Raw genomic sequence first — 27,411 nt, forward strand, 5'->3', positions numbered from 1 at the left:
TTTCACATTTAGGTCACTAATCCATCTGGAACTGATGTTTATTCTTTTTCTGCACAATGCAATATAGGGGTCTGAATTTACTTTCATTATATGGATATCCATCTGTATTTTCAGAAAAAATTTCATTAGTCTTTCAAGTTACACACACAATCAGAAACACACACACACACACACACACACACACACACAGTCTCTCTCTCTCTCTCTCTCTCTCTCTCTTAAGCTTCATGTTTTTCCCCCAGAGGTCTTGTACTTTTTGGCCATATTTAATTCAGGAACTCCCTGTTTCTATTATAAATGGTTTTGCTATTCATTTTATTGTCCAAATGGTTGTCTGCGTACACATGATTTTTTTTCTAATCTGTTAATGTGATAAAAATACTGATTTTCTAATGTAAAAACTGCCTTTCATGTCTAAGATAAACACAACTGGATTAGGCTGGTTACGTATATATCCAGATTCAGTTTGCTAATATTCTGTGTAGAAGTTGTTCATCTATGTTCATAATCAGACTAGTCTATAATTTTCTTTCTTTCTTCATTATCTTTGGTAAGTTATGTATTTAACATATGCTAAACACCTAAAACGAGTTGGGGAGAGTTCCCTCTTTTTCTGTTCTTTCTAAAAGAGTTTGTATAAGACTAGAATTATTGTTTCCTTTCATATTTGACAGAGGTAGAACTCACTGATAAATCTGTGAATATTTCTTGCACAAGTTTTAACCACTCACTCATGGTTACAGAACTCCTCCTGTTTCCAGTTTCTTCCTGAAGCAATTTTCTTCTTACAGCTATGCTATGCTTACGATCAGGAAGCTCAGTACTGCTAAAGATGTCAACTATCCAAACTGATGAATAAAATTAATACAATTCCAATAAAAATCCCCACTGGCAGAGCATATAGTCTACTAATGGTGGACTATATGGGTTGGTTTTTTTTTTTTTTTTTCATTTAAAAAAAGCGTTTTTTTTAAACTTTATGTTACTTTTCTTTGTACAAATTGCTAAGTAAGCTGTATCTAAATTTCATGGGAACAAACAAAACACAACAAATACCATACCACTCCTATATAAAAAGAAAATGGTGGGAGGGTTTAGTTTATTGCATGCATTCTCAATGTAAGTAATATGGCTCCCAAAGGAGGGAGAAAACTGGTGCTTCCAGGGGAAAAAAATCACCTATTTCAATAGTTTTGTGGCCATACGCAAATCAATCCTACCTGACAAAATCTTATTCCTTAGTATTTAATTTCATAGAGGGAAGGGGAGAAAAGGCCTAAAAAGGCTCCTGAGGGAGCAAAAATAATGAAAAAAGAGGAGTCTCCACTGGATAAGAAGATTTGCTATAAAACCATGGTTATGACAGCATGGTGCAACCACAAGAATAGACAAATAGACCCACGGACTAGAAAGAACCAGAAACAGATACACACACAGACGGCTGCGTTTCTGACAAAGATGGCACTGCAGAGTGGAAAGAATTATCTTTTTTAATAAATGGTGCTAAATCAATTGGCTATCCATCTGAAAAAGAAAATGAAATCCGACTCATACCTCATGGGAAACACAAAAATCAATTCCAGGTGGAAATGTAAAAAAAATATAATACTTGGAAGACAACGTAAGAGAATTATATTGATGATCTGGGGATAGAAAAAGACTTCTTAAATTGAACCCAAAGAGCACTAACTGAAAAGGAAAAGACTGATAAGTTGAAGTACATGAAAATTAAAAACTCCTGTTCATCAAAAAATGGCATCAACAGAGAAAGGGTAAGCTAGAGAGCAGACAATACTTATTACACATACTCAAAACAGAGGTCCAATCTAAAATGCCCTACAATTAGGAAAAAAAAACAAAAAAAGTCAAATAACCGTGCCCCCCCACACCACCACCACCAAATAGGCAAAATACTTACACAGGCACACTGCATGAAATAGGCTATTCATATGTTCAGTAAGCATATGAAAGGGGCTCAATACCATTAGTCATTGGAGAAATGCAACTGAGAACACAATCAAGTACTGCTCATCTCCAGCAAAATGGTTAACTTTAAGAAGACCTGAACCAGGGATGCCTGGGTGGCTCAGTCGGCTAAGCATCTGCCTCCGGCTTGGGTCATGATCCCAGGGTCCCGGGATGGAGCCCCATCTCTGCTGCCTGTTGAGCAGAGAGCCTGCTTCTCTCCTTCCTTCCGGCTCATGCTCTATCTGTCTCTCTCAAATAAATAGAATATTAAAAAAACAACAAGAAGAAGAAGACCTGGACGAATATTAGTGGGTCTGTGAAGCACTCTGAACTTAGATTCTCTACAAGTGGGGGTTTAAATTCATTGGACCACTTTGGAAAACTGCGTAACAGTGTCTAAAGGAATACAGATAAATCCTTTGAACACTATCCACTTCTAGCTGTAAGTCCAAGGGAAACACCTGCACACATACAGGAGAGACAAGGCTACTTCCTGGCCATTATCCGTAAGAGCCCCAAACTGGAAACAATGCAAATGTCCATCAACAGAATGGATAAATAAATAGTCTTAAATTAAATGAAATACAGTTGACCCCTGAACATCAGTCTGACCTGCACCAGTCTACTTATATCCAGATTTTTTCCCTATATTATATGTGTATTTTCTTTTCCTTATACTTTTACTAATAACATTTTCTTTCCCCTAGCTTACTTCATTGTAAGCACACACTATATGATACCGATATAAAACATGTGTTAACCGACTGTTTATCTTATTGTTAAGGCTGCCAGTCGACAGTAAGATTATTAGCAGTGAAGTTTTGGGGGAGTCAAAGTTATACGTGAATTTTCAACCACACAGAGGATTCAAGAGTGTGCTGTTCAAGAGTCAACTGCACTCGTGAATAAATTTACAGTAATATCCACAGCAATGAAAAGGAACTGTCTAATAACAAAAAGAATAAATCTTATAAGGACTCCTCAAGGAGGATTTGTGATAATTCACTGAGCTGTTTGTTTTTATTTTTGTACACTCTTCCGTAGGTGTGTTTTACAATATAGAAGGTACAAAAAATGAAATTACACTGAGAAGAAAGCTGTGACCTTGAAATATACAATAGAAAAATACTTTAATTTCATAAATAGAAACAAAACTCTTTTAAAATACATATAAGCAACATGCAAAATAAAATTAGGTTACATATGGTCTGTGAAAGCAGAGACAAAAATGTCCAATAAGTTATAAGAAAGGGTATGAGACAGAAGGAAAAAAGGAGAGAGGGGAAGTCCCACTGCTCTGTGAGCTCATCTACCACTTTCTTCCCGGGCCAGTCGGATGGCAGAGTCTCCTCGCCCAACACGTGGAGATGCAGAGCAGCACCCACAGAGACCGCTGCACACAGCGATAGCAGAGATAAACAGAGAAGAAGAAACATACAGGCGACATGTACACACGCATGCCGCACAAACCGACAGAGGAAGAGAGGGGCGCTTACATGGAATAAACAGCTACATTCCCATCTGGCCATCTTCTGGAATGCTGTCATTGAAACTCTCAAAATGTTACAAAACTAGTGAGCAGTGGGGGCATCACCTCCTGACGCAAGCTAGATGAAATAAGCCATGAGCTGGATTTGGTCACTCACAATCTAGCAAATAAGTCTTCTGATAACTTGGATCTGTGAATTCCTTGAGCTCATCTCTTTCAACAATTTTATCTTCTACCCTAATCTAGTATTGATCCAAATTCTATGATTAAACCCTGTATCATATTGCTTCCTATAACTGTACCCGTACCATAAATGCAAGTTCAAGCACAGCACACTGTGAATACCGACCTCCTACCTCTGGAGCCTAACTCCCTGTAGGCCAATGATGCTAACAAACTGTCAGCGTCAGTGCGACCTCCAATCTGTTGACCCAGCCACCATTTTACTACTTATTACTGTCTTCCCCCAACACTTTCACTGACTCCCTGCTTGTTTACACTCCACAGTACACTGCCATAGCTTTCCTCAGTACACCATCCACTTTCTTGACCCTCTCCTTTACCACTGTTCTCCTCCTGGCTCACTGGCTGCATTTTCTTCATCACCTTTCTGATTGATCCTCATCTTTCTGTCTTCTCAACTTTAAGAGTGCCCTGGGCTTGGTCTTCAGACCTCTCTTCTTCTCAATGTGTACTTACTCCCTAGAAATCTCCTATCAGATCCCATGACTTTAAATACCATCTTTATGCTGAAAGCTCATAGATTTAAAGCTCACATCACTCCACTGAAACTGCTGCCTACACCTGTCTAGTCAACATCTCTTCTTAGATACAGAAGAGGCACCTCAAAGTAAACACATAAAACCAAAATCTTTAACTTATTCCTAAGACCAACTCTTCCTCCAGGCTTCTCCACCTCAGGAGGTGATATGTCTATTCTTCCCGTTGTTCAGGCCATGAAACCTCGTGATCATCTTTGACCTGTCACATTTTATTTCATACTCTACATCCAAATCATCACCAAATCATTTAGCTCTTCAAACTATAATGGCTCACTTCTCAACACTTCCATCACTCCCATAATCATCTCATGTTTGGACTACATTTTAATAGTCTCACAACTAGTCTTAAGTGTTGTCATCCTTGTTCTCCCTCAATTTATTTCCCAACCATCAGTTTTCTTTCTAAAATGTAAATGAGTTTGTGTAACTGTGCTCAAAACCTTCCAATAGTTTCCAGAGTCCCAACCACTAAACATCCTAAAAAAACTCATCTCCAACCTCCAGTTCTATCCCTCACTGCTCTCAGCTCCTCCTACCTTCTCCCAGCTTGCTCCACTCAAGGCAGACTGGTCTTCTTACTGCTCCTTGAAAATATCAAGTATGCTCCCAACCCCAGGGGGACTTGGCCCAGGTCCTTTCCTCTCTGTGGAATGCTCTTCCTCCCAATATCAGTGACTTGCTTGAGTTCCAGGTCACTGCTCAAGTGTCACTCTTGAGAAAGGCCTTCTCTGGCTGCATTATCAACCATTAATCTCTCTCCCTTACCCAATTGTATTACACTTAATAGTACTTTTTTGCATGTTATGTATTTGTTTATTGCCTGTCTCCTCCAATTAGAATATAAGCTCCTTAATGCAAGAACTGGGTTTTATTCACTGCTGCATCCTCAGAGCTTAGATCTGGGACCAATGCACACAGTAGACACTCAACAAATATTTGTTAAGTGACTAAATGAGTGGTTTTTGTAATTTCTTAAACATGTTTCACAAATAAAATTTTACATTATTATAAACTATAAGTTTTTATAGCACCAGTAGGAAGCAATCTTTGTTTATAAGCCATTTTTAAGTAATTTTCTGTGTTTTTATGAAATGAATCTGAAAATTAACAAGATTTGACGTATTTAGGATCTTCTTGTTACTAAAAAGTTTTTCAGCCTCAGCATGATGTTTTTCTTTCCCCATAAATATATACTAATTATGTATCTGACACTATTACTTTCAAGCAAAAACCAAGTGATGATATCTCCACCACCATTTCAGGAAGCATCCACAGACATGTCAAATTACCATTATATTAGCATTAAAAATAACTTACATTTCATTTTTTCTTAATTTCACACTGTTTTTGCCTATTCTCAGCTATTTTTCCCCAAATCCAAAAAGTTAAATAAATATATCAGTAATTTTTATCCATTCTAAAGTGACCATGATAAATAAATGATTTAATAGATATCAAAAAACAAAGGTTATTGAATAAAGTCGAAAATACTGTTTAAAGAGCAATAAATAATGAAAGTACTCAGGACACTTTAAGATTGATTATATAGAAGGATAATATTTACCAACATTCGAATCAATCAAATCTACTTGCAATCAAATCTTCTGGCTATTTCTATTCTTTGTTAGCCAACTAATTCTGTGGCACTGTTATATCTGACATCAAGTCCTCAGCAACACTATTGGAATGTGACAACATTGTTTAAAAAAAAAAAATCACTCCAGGGAAAAATACAAAAAGTACAATAGCATCTTGGTACTATGGAAAGAACACTGACTTAGGGATGGACAGAAATGGGCCAAAATCACACCTCTGCCAAGTGGTAACTCTTGGACTAACAAGTTTTGGATCTCTCTGACTCTTAGTCACCTTCTCTGTACAAATGGGAACCATACCACTTATCCTCTCAGAGATATTTTAAACGAGTTGGCATTTTCCACTAATCAAATGCTTACAGATCCAGAATAACAGAATGTAAAATTCATGAAAACTATGGCTAATGATATATTCATGACTCCATGAATAATAAATTTTTAAAAGTATACTAAGTAAAGTGATACTTTCCTTCATATTTAATTACAAAACTATAATTTTCTAATATTGCTTTTGTAAGCTAGCATACAATAAAATGAAATACATTATTGTACTTTAATAATATACCAAATGACTAAGCATTTGCTTATAAATACTTAAAATAACTATGTGGAAAATAGTCAAATGTGGACCTTGGTCAAAGAAAATTTTCTTTAATATCCATTTATTTTATTCATTTTTAAAATGCCAAATCATTGCCAATCTACAGGTCTTAAAAACTTTTAAAGTAATTTTATCCTAGTAACTACTTAAAATAAGACATTTGTTTCAAGAGGGGTTTTAAAAAATAAAATTTAACATTATATTGGCATGATAAATACAAATGATGGTCAAACTAATTCAACATCTAACATTTGAAAAACTTACCCAAATATCTCAAAGCTTATGATCTTTACTGATGTTGGATTCTGTGACTCTAACTAAAAATGCTTACATTATCCCTATTTATTTAGAAAGATACCTATTACTTAAGTTTTTGCCATTTTTCCATTTATGTATTTTTGTTTTAATACTGAGAATTTTTTTTAATATTTTATTAATTTATTTGACAGAGAGATCACAAGTAGGCAGACAGGCAGGCAGATAGTGAGAGGAAAACAGACTCCCCGCTGAGCAGAGCGCCCAATGCGATGCTGGGCTCAATCCCAGGACCCTGAGATCATGACCTGAGCCAAAGGCAGAGGCTTTAACCCACTGAGCCACCCAGGCACCCCTAATACAGAGAATTTTGAAATTAGTGACTGTTGACAAAGAAGATGGTGTAAGTATTATTCATTTTAGGTTTGTAGGCCTTCTTTAGTATAAAACTTAGAACATATATCAATAGTTACAGCTTAAAAATATATCCGTATTTTGGGTGTTCATGCCTAATGAATAAATTCTTTATCTCCTATACCTCTTACTACCCTTTTCTCTCATTAAAGGATATTTGAAATATTTCCTCAAAACCTCATATAGTAAAAACATATAAATCCTTTGAAGTTCATGATAGATGGGTATTTTAAAAGAATAAGAAGAAATCTTAGAAGTATTAAGTTACTCTAAAAAAACAATGGGGCATCTGCAAATCGGTTAAAACAATTCAGACCAGAAAGACCTCCCCTGACAAGAGGAAGCTAAGAGAAGAGAAATGGAAGAAAATCAGGATCCCAAAGCCCTTCACTTCCAGAGTTTGTGAACAGCTTGCTTTTTCTCTCTCAACTCTCTTTTCCTTGAGCTTAACCAAAACATACCAGTTTTCTACTGAATACAGGCTGACTGCCATTACAACAAAGCTTACATGGCAATCCATTTCATCTTTTGTTTAATGAGAAAACACTCTTACCTAACAAACAAACAAACAAACAAAAGAAACAAAAACCAGAGGAAGAGTTGTTAACACTTTCTTTTCCCACCCAGAGAGCAAGCTCCGGGCCTTAGAATTTGGCTAGAAAAGATACTATGCTGCCATCTACCAACCTGAGAGGGTATAAGAAGAACAGAGAGTAAAGCCCTCACATCCTTTGACTGACAGAAGAACACAGGGTCAAAGTCCACGGCATCCCTTAATTGTGCTAATATCCCCACAAGAAAGATGCACAGTAATCATTAATACAATCTCCAAAGATAATTAGGGGCATCTGGGGATCTTTAGTTCATACCCCAAATAACTGAAAGGGTAACAATGTGAATTAACATGTTTCTGACACTATCTGGCCAGCTTTCCACACAAAGGGAAGAGATGGTTATGGTTTTGTTTGTTTTACAGAAAAATAAAAAAGACACAGGCAAAAACTTAGAAAAAAATTGATGGGGCAGGGCAGTTTAAAGACTATTCCACTACAAAATATTTTTTTTTAAGATTTTATTTATTTATTTGACAGACAGAAGTCACAAGTAGGCAGAGAAGCAGGCACTGAGAAAGGGGGAGGCAGGTTCCCTGCTGAATAGAGAGCCAGATGCGGGGCTCGATCCCAGGACCCTGGGATCATGACCTGGGCTGAAGGCAGAGGCTTTAACCCACTGAGCCACCCAGGCGCCCCCCAAATATATATATTTTTTAATGTCAATGGTAATAATGGTGACTTCTGTACTGAAATTACTTGTAGTATTTTTCTACCTTATCATAAAAAAAATACAATAAATGTCATCATTAAGAGAACTAATACAGTAAGAACAAGGTTCTATTATTTCACCTGAGAAATATTTACTACACAATATGTTAGTATTTTAGAACAGATTTGACCTTAAAAGCAATTATTTCAATTATTGCCTCTGGCATTTAGTTCTACTCTTCGCCAACAGTGACTTCCTTCATCTCCTTATCTGGTTAATCTCTACTGTACTAAAAGTACACCCCAAGCCTCATTCCCTATAGCACAACAGTTCTCAAATCCTATGGCTAGAGCTGACTTGCCGTACAACTCCACAGGATACCTTTTACATGGACTATGACATAAGTGTTGTCTCCTGAAGTTGCACAGTTAAGCAACACGGATTAGAATCACTTGGGAAGTGGGGCATCTGCGAGGCTCAGTCAGTTAAGCATCAGACTTTTGGTTTCAACTCAGGTCCTGATCTCATGGCTCCTCAGATTGAGCCCAGAATGGAGCCTGAGCTCAGCAGGAGTCTGCTTGGATATTCTCTCCCTCTACCCCTTCTCCTGTGCGCTCTCTTTCAAATAAGTAAATCTTAAAAAAAAAAAGAAAAAGAAAAAGAAAAGAATCTCTTGGGAAATAATTTTTTTAAACAAAATGCTACTGCCAACATCATCTGTGAGGGAAACAGTTTTATGAGACTCACCTCAAAAAGAACACTACGAAAAGCCACATAAACCCAATTAATTAATAAATAAACAACTGACTGAAGACACTGGGAAGTAGCCAAACTAGCCAAGGCTTACAGGGCCAAGATCCAAGCATACAGAAACACACTAAGGTGAGTCCTACATTCTGCACTGCTTTTTTACCATAAGGGACTTGCCAATTCATCGCCAGTATGAAAGGTCAAGCATAAGCAGAGGCTCGGAGCAGTCTGTAACCTCACAGAGTTGGGAAAAGAACAAGGAAAAGGCATGGTCCACAGTAAACACCTAAATTGTTCAGTTGAGCCTCATGAAGGGTTACGTCGTAAGAGAGAAGGAAAACTGAAAGTAGTCCTTCACCAAGACAAAGCCCTGTAATCATAAATTGTTAGTAAACTTCAATAAATGTAATAAATGTCATGTTAAAAGGAACTGCTGTATTAAGACCAATGTTCTGTTATATAACCTTAGAAACATCTGTCATATAAACCCTCAGTTGGATCAAGATGAGTCTTCTCTTTATTGCCTATCCAAAAAAAGGAGTAAATCATATCTTGGGGGGAAAAAAAAAAAAAGCTCTTCTACAGTTTGTCATATAAAATGCCTGGTATCCAACAAAACCTATCACACATGTCAAAAGAAAGGACTGAATATCTGGAAACTAAGACAGAAAAAAAAGCTAACAGAACCAGACCCATAAGTAGATCTCAATACTGAAACTGACACAGACATTAAAATAACTTTAATTAAAATGTTCAAAAGTATAGATGACAAATGGAAAATTTCACTAAAGGAGTTATCTATGAAAAAGTTATCAATGAAAGTTTTGAATGTGAAAAGTAAAACTGATTTAATAACTCAGTAAAACGATTTGACAGATTAGACAGAGCAGAAAAGCTGATTAGTAAACCAGAATAAAGGTCAGTAGAAAATGCCCACTCTGAAGGAGAAAAAAAAAAAAGAAAATACAGAAAAGACTGAAAGGTATGCAGTACAGTGAGATCTCACGTACATAAAATCAGAATATCAGAAATGCAAAAGAAAAGTTTGGCAGAAGCAGTATTTGAAGTAACATAGGCCAAGATATGTTTGTAACTTAAGGATGTTATCAAGCCAGAGATCAAGAAATTATATAAACTCTCTCATAGAAGAAAAATGCAAAGACAATGAAGCACATCACAGAATAACTGCTAAACTACAAAGACCAAAAAAAAAAAAAAAAAAGAAAGAAAGAAAGAAAAGGAATTTCAGTCCAAGGTGGTGACATACAAGCTCTTGAACTCAACTCTTTTCATGGACACACTGAATCTACTGCTACATATGGAACAATTCTCTTTTAAAGAAATACAGAAACTAGATGAGTACTTCCTACACAACACAACTATAGAAAAATCACAAAGGAAGAGAGCAAGAGAAGAACAAAAAATTATAAAATAGCTAGAAAACAATTAACAAAATAGCAATATTAAGTGCATGCCTATCAATAATTACTTTAAATGTAAATGGACTAAATTCTCCAATCAAAAACAAAGAATGGCTGAATGGATTAAAGAAAAAACCCTCAACAATATGGTGCCTATGAGAGATTCACTTTGGCTTTAAGGACACACAGACTGCAAGTGAAAGATGGAAACAGATATTCCATGTAAATGGAAACCAAAAGCAATCAGAAGCAGCTATACTTTTATATGAATCAAAACAGACTAAAGTCAAAGACTTAATAAGAGACAAGGAAGGTCAACATAATGATAAAGAGATTGGTCCAACAAGAGGATTAATATTCTTAAATATTTATGCAAACAATATAGGGCCACCTAAATACATAAAGCAAATATTAACAGACCTGAAGGGAGAAATAGAAAGCAAAACAATAATGGCAGGGGCTTCAATACTTGAGCTTCAACAATGGATAGATCGTCTAGATAGAAAATTAACAAGAAAACATTGGATTTAAACTACACATTCGATCAGACAGACATTTATAGACCCTCCCATACAACAGCAGGAGAATACACACTCTTCTCAAACATACATAAAACACTCTCCAGGAGAGATCATATGTTTAGGCCACAAAACAAGTCTTATTAATAAATTCAAGATGACTGAAATTGTATCAAACATCTTTTCTAAGAATGGTAGGAAACCAGAAATCAATTATAAGAAAAAAATGGAAAAAATTCAAAATTCACAAATATGTGGAGATTAAACAACATAATACTGAACAACAAATGGGTCAGAGAAGAAATCAAAACAGAAATCAAAAAATATCTTGAGGCAAATGAAAGTAGAAACTAAACACACTACAATTTAGGAGATGCACCAAAAGCAATTCTGAGAGAGGTTCACAGCAGCAAATGCCTACCTGAGGAAAAAAGAGAGGTCTCAAAGTACCTAACTTTATACCTCAAGGAACTAGGGTGGACACACACACACACACACACGAAGAACCAAGCCAAAAGTTAGTAGAAGGAAAGAAATAACAAAGATAAGAACAAAAATAAATGAAATAGGGACTAAAAAGAAAACAGAAAAGATTAAGGAAACTAAAAGCAGATTCTTTGAAAAGATAAACAAAATAGACAAAACTTCAGCAAATTAATATAAATCATTCTCAAACTATTAAAAAAACTGAAGGAGGAATCCTTTCAAAATCATTTTACAAGACCTGCATTAAACTGTTATCAAAATCAGACAACATTCGAAGAAAAGAAAATCACAGGACAAAATCCCTGATGAACAGAGATGTAAACATCCTCCACAAAATATTAGTAAACTGAATTCAATAAAATGTTAAAAAAAATCATACACCATGACCAAGTAGGATTTATTCCAGGGATACAAGAATGGTTCAACATCTGCAAAACAACCAAAATGATACACATTAATGAAATGGGGGGAAAAAAGAATCATAATCATTTCAATAGATGCAGAAAAAGCATTCTACAAAATTTAACATCCACTCATGATAAAAAGTCTTAAATTAGGTGAAGAAGGAATATATCTCAACATAATAAAGGCCATATATGATAAGCCCAGAGAAACATCATACTCAACAACAAAAAGTTGAAAGCTTTTCCTGCAGGATCAGGAACAAGACAAGAATGGCCATTTTCACCACTTTTATTCAACTTAGTACTGCCAGTCATAGCAATAAGGCAAGAAAAAAAATAGAAGGTACCCAAATTAGAAAAGAAGTAAAACTGCCCTTCTTTGCAGATAACACGATATATATAGAAAACCTAAAGACTCCACCAAAATCTGTTAGAACTAGTGAATTAATTCAGTAAAGCTGCAGGATACTAAATCAATATAAAAATATTAGTTGTGTATCTATTATTTCAGGACCCCTGAAATCATGACCTGAGACAAAGGCAGAAACTTAACCAACTATGCTATCCAGGCAAAAAACCTCTAACTGGTAGAATTTTTTCAAAGTTTCTACCTTTCATTTGGAAAGGGAAATCAGTTTGTAAATTCAAATGTGCTAATCCTTCAGAAAATAGTACCATTATATTTTTGGGTACTGAAATTTCTTCAGTCTGTCATCAGTCTCCCAACAATACTATCAAACAGTCTGTAAAATTTTCATGAAAATTAATAGGCCAGAGGCTCCTCAGTGACTCATTTGGTTGGGCACCTGACTCTTGGTTTCAGCTCAAGTCATGGTGTTGGGGTCCTGAGACTGAGCCCCATGTCGGGCTCTGCATTCAGCAGGGAGTCTGCTCCTCCCCCTCTTCACTATCCCCCTTACCACCTGCATGCATATGCATGCTCACTCTCTCTCTCAAATAAATAAATAAATCTTAAAAAATCAATAGGCCAAAGGAAAACTGTTTCCTCCTTCCGAGAGCTTTTATAAAAGTCAAACATAACATAAACTGAACATCTATTATATATTAGATACTTTTACATGTGTTACCTCATTTAATATCTTATTAGTCACCTTTTCCAAAAGAGAACATTGTAATTCAGAATGGTTAAACATGGTGTCAAAGATTATACGTATAGTAACAAAAGCCAGACTTTGATCCTAGGTGTGTCTGTTTAACAAAGCCAAGATCATTCTACTACCGAGGTTGGCAAACTCAATAAAAACAGCCAGAGAGTTAATATTTTAGGTTTTTCAGACCATATGACCCTGTCACAGCTACTTAACTGTGCTGTTGTAGTCCAAAAGCAACTATAGACAATATGGAAACAAAAGTAGCTGTGTTTCAGTAAAACTTTATTAATAAAAACACATAGAAAGTCAAATTGTCAATCCCTCCACTATACTACAATGCATCTCCTCCTAAAGAACCTCTATTAAGTTTTTATTAACATCACCAAATTGTATCTCTCTCTCCTTAAAAAATTATGACTTTCATCTTCCTGGGCAATTTTATTTTAATGCTTTTCTTATTAGGCTCCATTATTTGAAACAGGTTGCTCTTGGAGGAATACATTTAGTCTTTTACATATTCTAACTATAATGTCAATTATATCAGAAATTAATCTATAAATAAGATGAAACACTTCTAAAACTATTACTTGCATGCACTAACTTCTCAGTGTGAAAATGTCAAACATCTGTATTTAAAGTTTTCCCTTTGAACTTTTTTCAGCTATTAGTATCTAATTTTAATTGTTCAATCTATATTTAATAAGCATAATCACCACAAGGCTCCACTAATACACAGCCAAGCAACAAGAACAAATATCCTCTTTTAATTAGACAAAATGATCACAGATGGGGGCGCCTGGAAGGAGCAGTCAGTTAAGCATCCGACTCTTAGTTTCAGTTCAGGTCATCATCTCCAGGTTGTGAGATCAAGCCTTGCATCAGGCTCTGTGCTCAGCAAGGCATGTGCTTGGGACTCTCTCACCCTCTCTCTCTCTGTCCCTCCCCCTCATATATTCCCTGTCTCTCTAAAATATATAAATAAATCTTTTTTTTTAATGATCATATATACAAAAGTGACCTAAAGACACAGAACTCAAAGACCTTATTTTTTGGAAAGGCCCTTCACTCCCTTATTCCAAAATTTAATTATATGTGCCATCACTGAGATTGTTATTTTTAAGATTTAAACAGTATAACATTGTATAAATAGGAAAGAAATATTTCCCTTCTCCATCAAGGATTCTGGTCTTCCTTCCCTTGCTCCCACCCTACCTTCCTTCCTCATACACACTTGCGCACCCTTGTGCCTGCTGGCTTTCTGTTCTGTCTGTCTGCCTTTCTCTGACTTACACACACACACATACATACACACGCAATGTATTTCAAAAACACAATCCAAGTCCAAATAATACACAAGATCAGGCTGAAAAACTACTGCACACACAAAATACAAAAGATTCAAAAACATGAGCAGATTCAAATCCCAGCTCCACCACTAAAACCAGTCAAATAATTACTTACTAGCTTTGTGCCTTCAATGACTACCTACTGAACCTCTATTAATCTGTTTGCTCATCTATAAAAATGGGGGAAAAGCATACCCCACCTCATGTGGTTGTTGTGGGCATTAAAGTGAATGGAAGCGGCAAGCCTACAGCATGGTGTTGATACGTACATAGTCAAGTACTTAAAACTTGTTGCTGCTCTTACTCCCATCACCACCTCCAACATCACCAATCTGGGACAAGCCTTACTAAGATCTGTTGTTATTCCTGTACAAAATGGGAAGAGCACTGTTTCCAATGGTATATATAATAATAACTTTTTAAAGGATCTTGCAAATTCTTCTTTTCATTATTATTAAAAGTCAGAGGGGAAAAGTCCTTTTTTCTCAAAAATTTAACATTCCTTTGAGTGCCTTTAAAAAATTAAAGTCTATCTTTATTCCTGAAAGGAAACAAGAAATTAACATTTTTCACTTACTCTCCCATTGTTGTAGGTATTTTTAAACCCAAACATATATACTGAAAGATCTAATATGTTGCTTTTTCAAGAAAGTCACTCAACCCTAATAAATAATCATAAATGGATCTGGTTAAAAGGGAACGGCAGATTAGGGCCCACTTTCTCAATCCCAATATATTTTAGAATTCACCAAGTTTGGAGTTTATTTTTGTTCCTTTTTGTTTTCAATCTTCTGCACTTGAAGGAACCCCATGTTAATAACTGTATGCTACAGTCGTTCTAACATTAGTGGATATAAACATTTCTTACCAAGTTACGCTTTTTTACTGGAAGAAAGTAATAATAGTGGCAGAAAGAAAACATCAGAGCGTAGGAAGTAAGAAGTTCCGTGTAGAAACACAACTGCAGAAAAAGCCAATGATTATCTTCACCAACACAATTGTTAATCCTGAAGAAAAAAGGAAAACAAATAATATTTTAGACTTTAATAAGATGTTCACCTCAGGACTGGTAAAAACTGAAAATAAACACAAACAACTTCATATAGGCTTGACTTTATGGAGATCCGCTAATGCCACTGAAACCTACAAGCAAACAGTACACAGCAACAGACAGACTCTAAATATGCCACCTCGCATTTGCAAAGCACTCTCTACTTTACAAAGGAAGTCCATGGATACGGCTGCCTTCAACTCACAACCACCCGGTGTGGCAGGAAGAGCAGATGGCAGTCTCCTCGTTTCATTGGTATGGAAACAGGAACAAAAGAGTGAAGACACTTGCCAGAGGAAGCGAAAGTAGCCAAGAGAACAAGAACCTTCTTCTGTATATTGCTCTCCCATTACAGCATCCCAGCTGCAGAGAGCAATTTGAATGATTCGAAGTAAGAGGACTGAAACCTGCCACTCTGACCTTCCTGCTAAGCACTCCCAGTTCTTATTTTTCAATTCTGCCCTTCGTCGCTAAAAATAAATGTATATACCCACAAGTATTTACAAATTCTTAGAGCTACACTTCCACCATGACAACAGGGAATCACAGCTAGGAAAAATAATTAATGTGAAAATCCTAAAATTGTCAAGCCTAATGCAGGTTGAAAATCTCACCGTTCCAAATTTTCAGAATATTTTACAATTCCCGCAGAAAACCCGAGTTCAAAACAATCACTGACCTTGCTCAAATGTTTTCATTTCATTATAGCATTATACTGCTATTGTTTGAGGGAAAAAAGATATAACTGGTTCATTGCTAACAAACTGTTATTTCAAAAGTGTATCATTAAACTATTTTTTTAACTCAGATATAGAACTAAATACAAAAGCCAAAGAGGCATTTCCTAAACTTAAGAGCTCATGCTTTGTAAACCATGAAAGTTCCTGTGTTTGGTGACTTGCAAGGGGGGTCTTCACAGAAGTGTGTTCATGTGTGCCCTCAAACATACTCTACAACAGCTCTGGCTTCAAGGACTTCTCCTCGTCCCATCCTCCTTGAACCCACCTGCTTTAATGATGGCATTCTTAACCAGAGAGCTCTGAGAAACATGAAGATACTCAGTCTATACGTAAGAGTTCTCTTGGTAGCAAACTACTCAAGGGGCCAGAAAGAGAGAAAAGCTCCAGGTGACCTGAGAACTGACCTTCAAATCTAAAGCTGTTAGGCAGTAAAGAAATGTAGTTTCTGAATATATAAAAAATTTTCCCTGCTTTCATTTCACACTGTCCATTTCCCTCACCCTGTGACTACCTCGGCAATGCCCTATTAAGAATTCAGTCACCAAAGTCCCTTGGATCTATTAAAGGCCTCTGATCTACCCTCCTTCCCTACCTCCAATTCCTTCTACTTCCACTTTTCTTCCCACAAGTACTCTGAGAAGTTGAAAACCACGGAAGAGGCGGACAAACAGAGAGCTCACCCGAATCTTAGAATTTAGATTAACAGCACATTTTTCTGTCACCAAGTTAAGCTCTATTCCTTAAAAATAAAGAAAGGATGTCGCTAATCTCTACAGGACCAAAACATCTCCTGGTTGATTATTTTTTAAGCTTAAAATCTAGCATTCTTTTAAAAGGAAGTATCAATATCCAACCATAACATGAACATTTATTATATTCTTAGTTAATCAGAAACATTACTCTAAAAAAGGTTACACAATTGAGTTTTTCAGTGTGGTTACTACTTGCCTAATAATACATGTTTTACCTAGCCTTTTGTTTTTTAATGTATTACTATTGTAATTATAAACAGATCACTGAGGTTTAGGAAATCACTTGAGAATTTGTTTAAATTCAAGGCACATTTCTTAAACATCAGCTATATATTATACACTATACTATCCCACTGACAGACTTAAGCAATTTGAAACTTCTTTTATATAATAACAAAGTGCTTTTATCTAAAATGCTTTTATTTTTCCTAATCTCAGGAAATTACCTTCTGTTTAAATAATCAGTTTACGGTAAAAATCAAATTTTCACAAAAAGCTTGCAAACATGATCTTGTGCTAGCAGAGTGAAATCATCAAAAATATGGGAAACTCTAAATTGGTCAGCATCATCTGGGAAAGCTAAACTCCATCAAGGAGTCAACTATAGATAAATGCAGTGATGAATTTAAGAAGCCCATTGTGCAGTTAACTTTGTATATGTGCCTGTATGTGTGTACAAACATAAATATATATGTATTTAGATATATTTACAAAGTGCTACACTATACTAGTTTAAATATTTATACAGAGATCCCATGCTAGGAAAACAGAATTAAATACAATATCTTGTTCACAGATTTTTGTGACAGCTTTGAAATGAGATACAATGCAGAATTCTCACAGCATTTGTTTTCAACATTCTTTTTCTCAACTGAACTGTTTTTAAAAATATTACAAGAGAGCCCCCTATTGACCAAAAATGTTGGCAGTTCAGTGGAATCAGCTAACTACCACGGACACAGATCTAACTCGCATGTAACCTTAATACCTGTATCCAATACACAATATTGAAAAAAGCTTACAGGGGTAGAGATGGGGTTATCAGGGTATCTGAGATGTGTTATTCTTTAATTAAACAACTGGAAAGGGAAATACAAACCATGCAATGTATATGGTTTATCACACAGTTAGAGACAATAACAGCTATTATTTGCTTTTTATGTGTCAGATACTCACTACAATGGTTTACATACATTGCCTCATTGAATACAACCATCTTAGGTCTCTTGTACACGTGGGTGCATCTGAATGTCAGTTTTCTGCTCCAATGCCTCTTTGTTAGAAAAGATAGGATCTCTGTGCAAAAATGACTTTAGCAGTTGATAGAACCTGACAGAATAAAGCTATCCTTACTGAAGGATTTTTTTTTTAAACTGCATGACTTTAACATAACTTTTATTTAAATCTGCTAAGTACTAAGATTTCTTTTTTACTATTTCTTTTTCTAAAAGTAAATCATAGATTTCTTACCATGGACAGTGATGATCCATTCTCCTAACACAGTGGCCGCAGCGGCTACAGTGATGGGAACGCTTTGGTCTCATCAAATTACATTTGTTACATAATTCCCAGAACTCCCGTTCTAGAGAAGGAAATTAAAATCCATTTAATAAAGGCAAATGAGTAATGTTGAAATTTAGCAACAACAGTTTAGATTTTTACAGGAAGTCTTCGATATATGTGTTCAAGAGATTTTTCTTCTTCTACATCTTCACTGTAGAAGAGTTTGCCATAAATATTGCTTCTCTATTCTACACGTCTTACTCTATACATTCCTAATTTTAAACACTATCATAGTTAAGACACCATTAATGTTAAACTAAGGGATAGAAAATAATGTATTTGGGTGATGGACATAATTGCTATAAGTAAAATTTTAATAACAAAACCCAAAAGTACAACCAAATTATTATATTAAAATAGAATTTTATGTAAACAATTTAATTTCTCAAAATTTATTAAAGACTCTAAAGAAGAAATAATACTGAATTCTAGTTTCACTAAGAAGTCAAAATCAATCCTATGAGACAACTGCGTGGCTCAGTCAGTTGAGCATCTGCCTTAGGCTCAGATCATCTCAGGGTCCCAGGATCAAGCCCTGCATTGGGCTCCCTGCTCAGCGGAGAGCCTGCTTCTCCCTCTCCCCCAGCTTGTGCTCACTTTCTCTCTCTCTCTTGCTCACTTGCTCAAATAAATGAATAAAAGCTTTTAAAAAAAACTCAATCCTATAAACTCATTAGAAAAACAAAGATAGCATTCCCATCCCCTAACCATTTTATGTTTTTAATATCAGTGAATTCATTTGGGAGTGTTTATGGGAGAGGGTTGGAAAAGGGTTTCAGATGGGTTTAGGAGGAATTAGAATGATTTCAGAAGGAAAGAAGATTACAAGAAAATTATTATTTAATGGAAATAAGGGAGTTCTTTACCAATCTCTTTCTTACCACCAAGGAACAATTTCTTTTACCTTGTAATTAAAGAGCAGACATTTAAGTTTTGTGCTAAAAACATTAAGTTTACAGACATAAAAAGTCATTTATTTCCATTATAAACCTTTCTAATCAGATCTATAAGAACTATATGAAAGTCACCTACCAAGACAACTGCTTTATTATACAGAATGTATCTATTTCATATTTGTTGAAATGGAACTTTACTTTTACAAAATTCTTAGACCTTCCATCACTTATATTTAAACTACACTCTAACCTTGTTAAAAGCATGGGTATAGTAATATCAACCTAATTCCCATTTTGAGTGAATATTCATATATGCAAAGTATGATCCTAGCACATAGGAGGTGGTCATTAAATGCTTGCTAAAGTATGAATTTTTAAAAATGAAAGATTCTAAATGTAAGTAAAAGAAGATAATAGTAGGTAGTATTCAATTTTCTAAAAGATACCTTATTTTAATTCCATTATTTTAGTATAATGACAAGGAGTAAAATCAATATACTGGAATTTTATAGAGTGAAGTATTAGGAAAACATTCTGCATAGAAGAAATCAATAATAATGATAATAATAACAATAATATCAAATTTATTGTTCCAATAATATTAAAGTTGAGAAATTAACTTTTGCATTTAAAATTTCTTTTTTTTAATTATTTAAATTCAATTTCCTTAACATATATTATATTATTAGTTTCAGGGGTAGAATTTAGTGATTCGTCAGTTGCAAATCACACCCAATGCTCAACACATCATGTGCCCTCCTTAATGCTCATCAGCCAGTTACCCCATCTGCCCACACACCACCCCCTCCAGCAACCCGCAATTTGTTTCCTAAAGATCCTCTTTCATTTCTTACTTATGTTCTTATTTTAATAAAAACTTCCGTGAGAAAGCAACATTAAAGTTTAATTTAGATAGTTAAACTAGTATTATTTAACTGTAACTGAAATGAAAACTCATTTCATATGTAGCACAATACAGTGTCATAAGCAGATGCTTTTCCCACTTAGCTAGATGCTCCCAAACATCCCAGTGTTAAAACTCTGAATTCACATATTGCAAGGAATATAGTCAGGAAGCAGACTCCCCCTGATGAGCCAATTTTCAATAAAAGACAACAGAAAAACTTTAGTTTTAAACTAGTGCCTTAATATATAAATATGGCATATTCATTACTGGTCATTTCAGCATATGATGTTCTAGAGAGTAAAATTCTTTATTTCATACTTGACACGTTGTGTCCTCGGAAAAGAAGACAGCATTTGGTTATAGTGAGAGAAATCCTGTAATTGTGTAGTCTAGACCACGGGGTGGCAAATCCAGGCAAATCCAGGCCACCACCTGTTTTCATGGGCTAAGAATGGTTTTTACAATTTTCAACAACTGAAAATAAGAATGTGTAATATGTAAAAATCTTGAAATTCAAATTCCAGTGTCCACACATAAAGTTTTATCTGAACACAGTTCAAATGAACACCCATTCATTTACATTCTCCCTATGGCTGCTTTTGGGCTGCAACGGCAGAGCTAAGAGGCTCTGACAGAGACTGTACGGTCTGTAAAGCTGGAAATACTTACTATCTGGATGTGTACAGTGAGGAAGAGTTTGCCAATCTATGGTCTGGATCATAAGTTTGTTTAAAGAAAGAGCTTGAGCCATTCCACTGGCTAACCTTAAGATACTATACAAGCATCTATTTTTTTTTAAGATTTTATTTATTTATTTGACAGACAGAGATTACAAGTAGGCAGAGAGGCAGGCAGAGAGAGAAGAGGAGGAAGCAGGCTCCCTGCTGAGCAGAGAGCCTGATATGGGGCTTGATCCCAGGATCCTGGGATCATGACCTGAGCGGAAAGCAGAGGCTTTAACCCACTGAACCACCAGGTGCCCCACTATACAAGCATCTAAAATGGCTTTGAAAACTCACCATTTTCTCAAACATACATACCCCAATTGTTTAGAGAACAAAGAAAAGAATCACTTTTTTAAATACCTAGAAAGTTAACTAAAGTATCATCTATGTTTTTGCCTCATATAGCCAAAAAAAAAAAAAAAAAAAATCCATCCATTTTAACCTACCCCACATATCTAGAAACCGTTTCTTGCTCTTCTCCCTTTCCTTCTTTAGGTTTATTCATTCTAAATGTGACCTTGGTGACCAACATATTCTGATGTCTGAAAAATTTTGTACTAGCCATCTAATATAAAATAAAAGCCTATGGGGAAAAAATCAGAAGGCAAAATGCCATCTGTAAGTGATGAAAATAAAATTTTTAAATTAAAAAAAAAAAAAAGCCCATGGGAGAGAGAATTCAATTGCTAATTTATGGTAGCTACAGAAAAATTGACAACTGACTTTTTTTTAAAGGAAAGAAAAACTGAAAAGTGACTTTTTTTAGAGGAAAAAAAATCAAAACATAAGACAAATCAAAGAAAAGACAAACCCTGTAAATGCCTGGGAAAACCTAAGTAAGTAACCTAAGTAAACAGTATTGTACTCTGTAGCAAGGATGCTCTTAATGCTGTAAATGCATGAATAAAGACAAAGCAAGATTTGGTTTTGTTTAGCTATCCCTCAGAAAGAAAGGAATCACCTTCTATTTAAGACTTTTAAAAGCCTTACGTATTAGGTTCTCCCAATTACTGTATTTCAAACCACAAAGTAATGTTTAAGGAAGAAAATATAACCTGAAACGATGAAAATCAATAGAACGCTTGGCTCTTCACAGAGGTTCCCTGACAGAATCACTTGCCAATACAGAAAATAAACGGCAGTAAGTCTCTAAAACAGATCTCCTTTAAAAAGCAATATAAAAAATAGGGAGGGGAGCAAAACTACAGGAGGAAACATAACCCTGAGCATTAAGGCACAAGTGTCCCTACCACTGGGGCAAAATTTCAACGGACATGAACACACAAATTTTAAACATGCTACATTTTTTTTCAAACTTGGAAGATTTTGCTCTGTAATAGGTGACTCTACTTGAAGTGGCTCTAATGATGACAAAAACACTGAAGTCAAACATGTGAGTTAAGAGCTTGATGATGAAGATGTTCTAGGGGCGCCTGGGTGGCCCAGTCGGTTAAGCCTCTGCCTTCGGCTCAGGTCATGATCTCAGGGTCCTGGGATTGAGGCCCATGTCTGGCTCCCTGCTCAGCGGGGAGCCTGCTTCTCCCTCTCCCTCTACCCCATCCCACTGCTTGTGCTCTCTCACTCTAATAAAAAAATAAAAATAAAATCTTGAAAAAAAAATGTTCTAAAATTGACTGTGGTAGGACCCCTGGCTAGCTCAGTCAATAGAGCACACAACTCTTATCTGTGGGCTATGAGTTAAAGCCCTACCTTGGATGCAGAGTTTCCATACATACATAGATACCTACATGACACTGATTGTGGTAATGGTTGCACAACTCTGTGGACATAAAAAACCCACTAAACTGTCTATCTAAAATGGGTAAATCATATGGTGTATGAATTATACTCAATAAAGCTGTTTTATTAAGGTTAAGAGATTGAATAAAATCATTTCATAAAACTTGAAAATGACATAAAGTAATATTTCTATATTTCAAACATGCATGGGATTGAATATAAATAAACATTTAACTATTTCATTTGACTATTTCATCTACATCCTAAGAACTTTATAAAAATCAAATTCTGGGGGGCACCTGGGTGGCTCAGTGGGTTAAGCCTCTGCCTTCAGCTCAGGTCATGATCTCAGGGTCCTGGGATCAAGCCCCACATCAGGCTCTCTGCTCAGCAGGGAGCCTGCTTCCTCCTCTCTCTCTCTCTGCCTGCCTCTCTGCCTACTTGTGATCCGTCTCTCTGTCAAATAAATAAGTGAAATCTTTAAAAAAAAAAAAAATCAAATTCTGGGGATCTTTGTGTGGGACAGAGGAACATCCTCTTATATTCAAACTGCTTCATATATTTGGCAGGTCACATAGATACTAAATTTATTTAAAATCTATTTTTTTTTAAAAAAGAAAGTCATGTAAACTACTTCAGAGTAATTCACCTAACACATGGTTAAAATCAAAAGTATTAGGGCTTAAGTTTCCTTTCCTAAAGAATTCAATTATATGAAACTGCTCAACCTTAAAACAATAATGATAAATGTTACTTTTTATAGCCCCAACTCTCTAGTCATGCTATGTTATTTTTTCACTGTTAAAATTTTGTATTTTTTACTAAGTTAAAACCGTATTTACAAAATAATCAGGAAATCAGCACCACAAGGCACATGATGACTTCAATTTTTCCCAGAATCAAAGCAAAGGTGAATAAAGGGCTAAAATTACTAATCTCAATATAGACACGTGGTAAAAAAGAGGATGGAGACAAGTATTTGAGTGTCACAGCAGCTCTATAACAACTCACTCTGTGACCTAGAGAGGACAATCTACACTTTATTATTCAGTCAAACTACCTCCTGCAATTACCATGAGAATCAAATGACAGGAACTAGTAAAAGACTTTGGAGACATTAAAATACAATAAATGAATGTACTTTTTTCTTCAACTGGGCAAAAGTTAAGTCTTTGGGACTCAGTGGAAAAAACTAGGCCAAATGTCAACTGAGATCAGAGAGAATACAGACAAACAGCAGCAAGGTAACACGGAGTCTTCCATCACCAGGGTCTATAAGCTAAAGGTAACAGGGTGGTTTCCTGTAGATTCAATTAGGCATACAGACATCATTTGTTTAGTATTCATCTAAAACCAACGTTTGTAAAATTTTTAATTAGTTGTTAGTTTTTTTAAAATCATAAAAGTTCTCTTAAAAACTGCAATTCTGGGGTGCCTGTGTGGCTCAGTTGGTTGGGTGACTGCCTTCGGCTCAGGTCATGATCCCAGAGTCCTGGGATGGAGTCCCACATCAGGCTCCCAGCTCCATGGGGAGTCTGCTTCTCCTTCTGACCTCTCCTCTCATTCTCTCTCACTCTGTCTCTCTATCTATCTCAAATAAATAAATAAAATCTTTAAAAACAAAAACAAAAACAAACAAAAAACCCTCCAATTCTCTGTTTTCTCTTTAAAAATTATAAGACCTATGAATACCGGGCCTACACAACAATTTCCCTGTAGCTGCTGCTTTTGGATATGAGATTTTCAATATGAAACGGTTTTTTCTTGGCCCCTCTCACTGATGAGCAGTATCTGATCTATGTAGGCATTTGAGTGTTTGACCACTGCACGCTCAAGATTTCATCAGAAATGGGTCCTTTTTTCTTTAATGTTCAATTGGCCACCACATTACACATCATAAGTTTCTGATGTAGTGTTCAATGATTCATGAGTTGCGTATAATACCCAGTGCTCATCACAACACGGTCCTGAGTTAGAAAACACTTGCTTTCCTAATATTCTGGAAACACTGGGCTCTAGAGTTGAAGGAGACAATACATTCACCAACATGTTAGAGAGCCTTTCTTTGGGTTAGGCTAGTTGAGAAAAGAGATTCAGTACAAGTTGCAGACTGGCGCCCAAACACACACAAAAACTAACTGCCAGTGATAAGGCTTCTATACGTGAATAGAAACGAAATACTCCACACAGTTCTCAGAAATTTCTATAGTCACATAAACATTAGTGTCGTTATCACTCCCATTTAATCATTAAACTTGCAAGGCCACGTAAGTCCCTAAATGATGGGTTTCAAAAAACAACATTCAGGAACTCAAGGGAGGCTCCCTTAGTGACTTGCCACTAATCTAATTTCAGAAGGAATTAATAGGCTCCCCAATTTTTTATATACTGGAATCACCTGAAATCTTTGAAAAATGCTGGTATCTAGCTCCTAGCTCCATATGTTATGATTTAATCAATACGGGATTGGGATCAGGACACTGAGATTCTTAAAAGCTCCCCCCGCAACTCTAACGTCTAATGTCAGCAAGGCTGGAAAGCGCTAAAACACTATAGAAAGTATTCTGGTTCTAATGCCCAACAAAATCATAGAAATGTCTCCTTAGAAGAAAGTACAGACAGTTCTCAAAGCTGGTAGACCAAATGATCAAAAAGTGAAACTGAGAAAAGAGGGTTCCTGAGGTTTACTATACCTGGCACACAATAAAACAAGCGATACATTTCAATTCATTTTCATGGTTCAAATGGTTATTGTGCAATAAGGTGACCCAAAACCAACTTCAATTGACACTAGAATAAAAAGCTTTCAAATTTTTCACTGAATTGTCAGAACCCGGAAAAATACAGGCAACGGTATCATTATATTACAAATATTTATGCTAAGCAATATTCTATTTATAATATCACCAAGAGAGGGGCACCATCAAAAAGATTCCTTTATTAAATAAAAATGTATCAGGTATTTATGTATCATTCAGCAAACATTTACCAAGCAAGCATCTACTAAGTGACAGAGATGGGCACTAAGAAATGCAGAAATTGAAGAAATGAAGAAAACAAAACAAAAAATCAATACCTTCACAGAGGCTGTATAGATGTAGGTGTGAGACAAGAAAAACAAGTAAACTACAAATAAGAGATAGGGAGTGGGGGGTACTGGGGGTCAGCTGGGCTTTGCGATTTTAAATAAAGAAGTCTAGGGGAGACTGGGTGGCTCAGTGGGTTAAGCCTCTGCCTTCGGCTCACGTCATGATCCCAGGGTCCTGGGATCGAGCCCCGCATCAGGCTCTCTGCTCAGCAGGGAGCCTGTTTCCCCCTGTCTCTCTCTGCCTGCCTCTCTGCCTACTTGTGATCTCGGTCAAATAAATAAAATCTTAAAAAAAGAAAAGAAAAGAAGTCTACAAAGGAAACATCAGAGAAGAGACCTGCGAGTGGTGTTAGAGGACATATATAATGAATATGTGCTGAAGGCCATAAAGTACATTCACAAAGGTAATAATGCCGAGAGAGCAAAAGTGACCAATCTGAAGAGTGCCATACCTCCATGTGGAATCTTAGGGTTCTCGGGGAGTCTTCCAGGATCAGTAAATGAGGCCCTCACTAAAGCAACCAGACAAAATATGGCAATGCCATAGAATACTTGGAAATAAATGAGAAAGTTAAATAAATGAAATTAGTTATTCATTCTTTAAAACATTTTATCAAGAAGCATATTCAAAGTTTAAATGCATGTTTTAATTAATGCCATCAGAATAATTTTCAAATCGAAAATGGAAAAATTAAATGATTAAATAAAATAATTAAACATTCATCTCATTCATCAAATAATACTGCCAACAGGACTATCTCATACATATTAACTTTAAATATTATTTTGCGTAATAACTGATAAACTTGTTATAAATCAGATTTTTATTAACAGAGATTCCTTGTCAATAATGGCACAAATGAATGGGCTCCCTTTTAATTACTACATGTACAAACATATATTTGACAGAATCAAAGCAGCATTTTAAACCCATCCTACAATTAAACTTTTTCATTACCTCTAATTGGTTATCTTCAAAATTATTTTGAGCTAGAGACATTCAATTGCTCCTTTTCATAGAGTCTATGATATTAATGTAATGTGAAAATAAAGATTCCAGGAATTTTGAATTTTTAAAAGAATAACTAGGAAAATAACAGTAAGGAAAAATAGACTCATTCATTATAATTCTACCTTTTAGATGAATAAAAAAATGGGCATTTGGCAGAGGAGGGGGAAGACCCCACACCAGTAGTAGGAAATTCAGTTTGAGGGCTAACTCCAGGACTGACTGCATGGTACTGGTCAGTTTTATCACTTGTATAACAGAGATTATATTTCTCATAGCACTTGTGAGGCCAAAAGGACATAATATACAAGGAAACTGCCCATGCCATGTATATGTAAAATATATCATTTCAATCTTATTCTTTTAATCATAAGCAAACCATCACCAAATGAAACTACAGCAGAAAATAATTATCCAGAAGTTCAAAGTATTATCATAATCAACATCATAATCAACAAATTTTGTAACATGAAATTCCCATTTCTCAGTAACATATATCATCTACATTTTTAAAATTCCTTCCACGTTTGAAATAA

General features: G+C 35.6%; 1 protein-coding gene across 4 annotated transcripts in view; it reads right to left on the reverse strand.

Annotated features, from left to right (window-relative positions):
- ZDHHC21 (zDHHC palmitoyltransferase 21) overlaps positions 1 to 27,411 on the reverse strand; it is a 56,478-nt gene that overhangs the window by 14,951 nt on the left and 14,116 nt on the right. For all 4 annotated transcript variants that reach the window (XM_080819600.1, XM_080819603.1, XM_080819601.1 and 1 more), the window contains 3 exons: positions 26,319 to 26,417; positions 18,418 to 18,529; positions 15,273 to 15,411 (listed from right to left, as the gene is read on the reverse strand). In XM_080819600.1, the coding sequence (XP_080675726.1) occupies positions 15,273 to 15,411; positions 18,418 to 18,529; positions 26,319 to 26,417 (350 nt within the window). The remainder of the gene's footprint in view (positions 1 to 15,272; positions 15,412 to 18,417; positions 18,530 to 26,318; positions 26,418 to 27,411) is intronic.

This window comes from Martes martes (genome assembly GCF_963455335.1).
Source record: "Martes martes genome assembly, chromosome: 12".
Classification (NCBI taxonomy): domain Eukaryota; kingdom Metazoa; phylum Chordata; class Mammalia; order Carnivora; family Mustelidae; genus Martes; species Martes martes.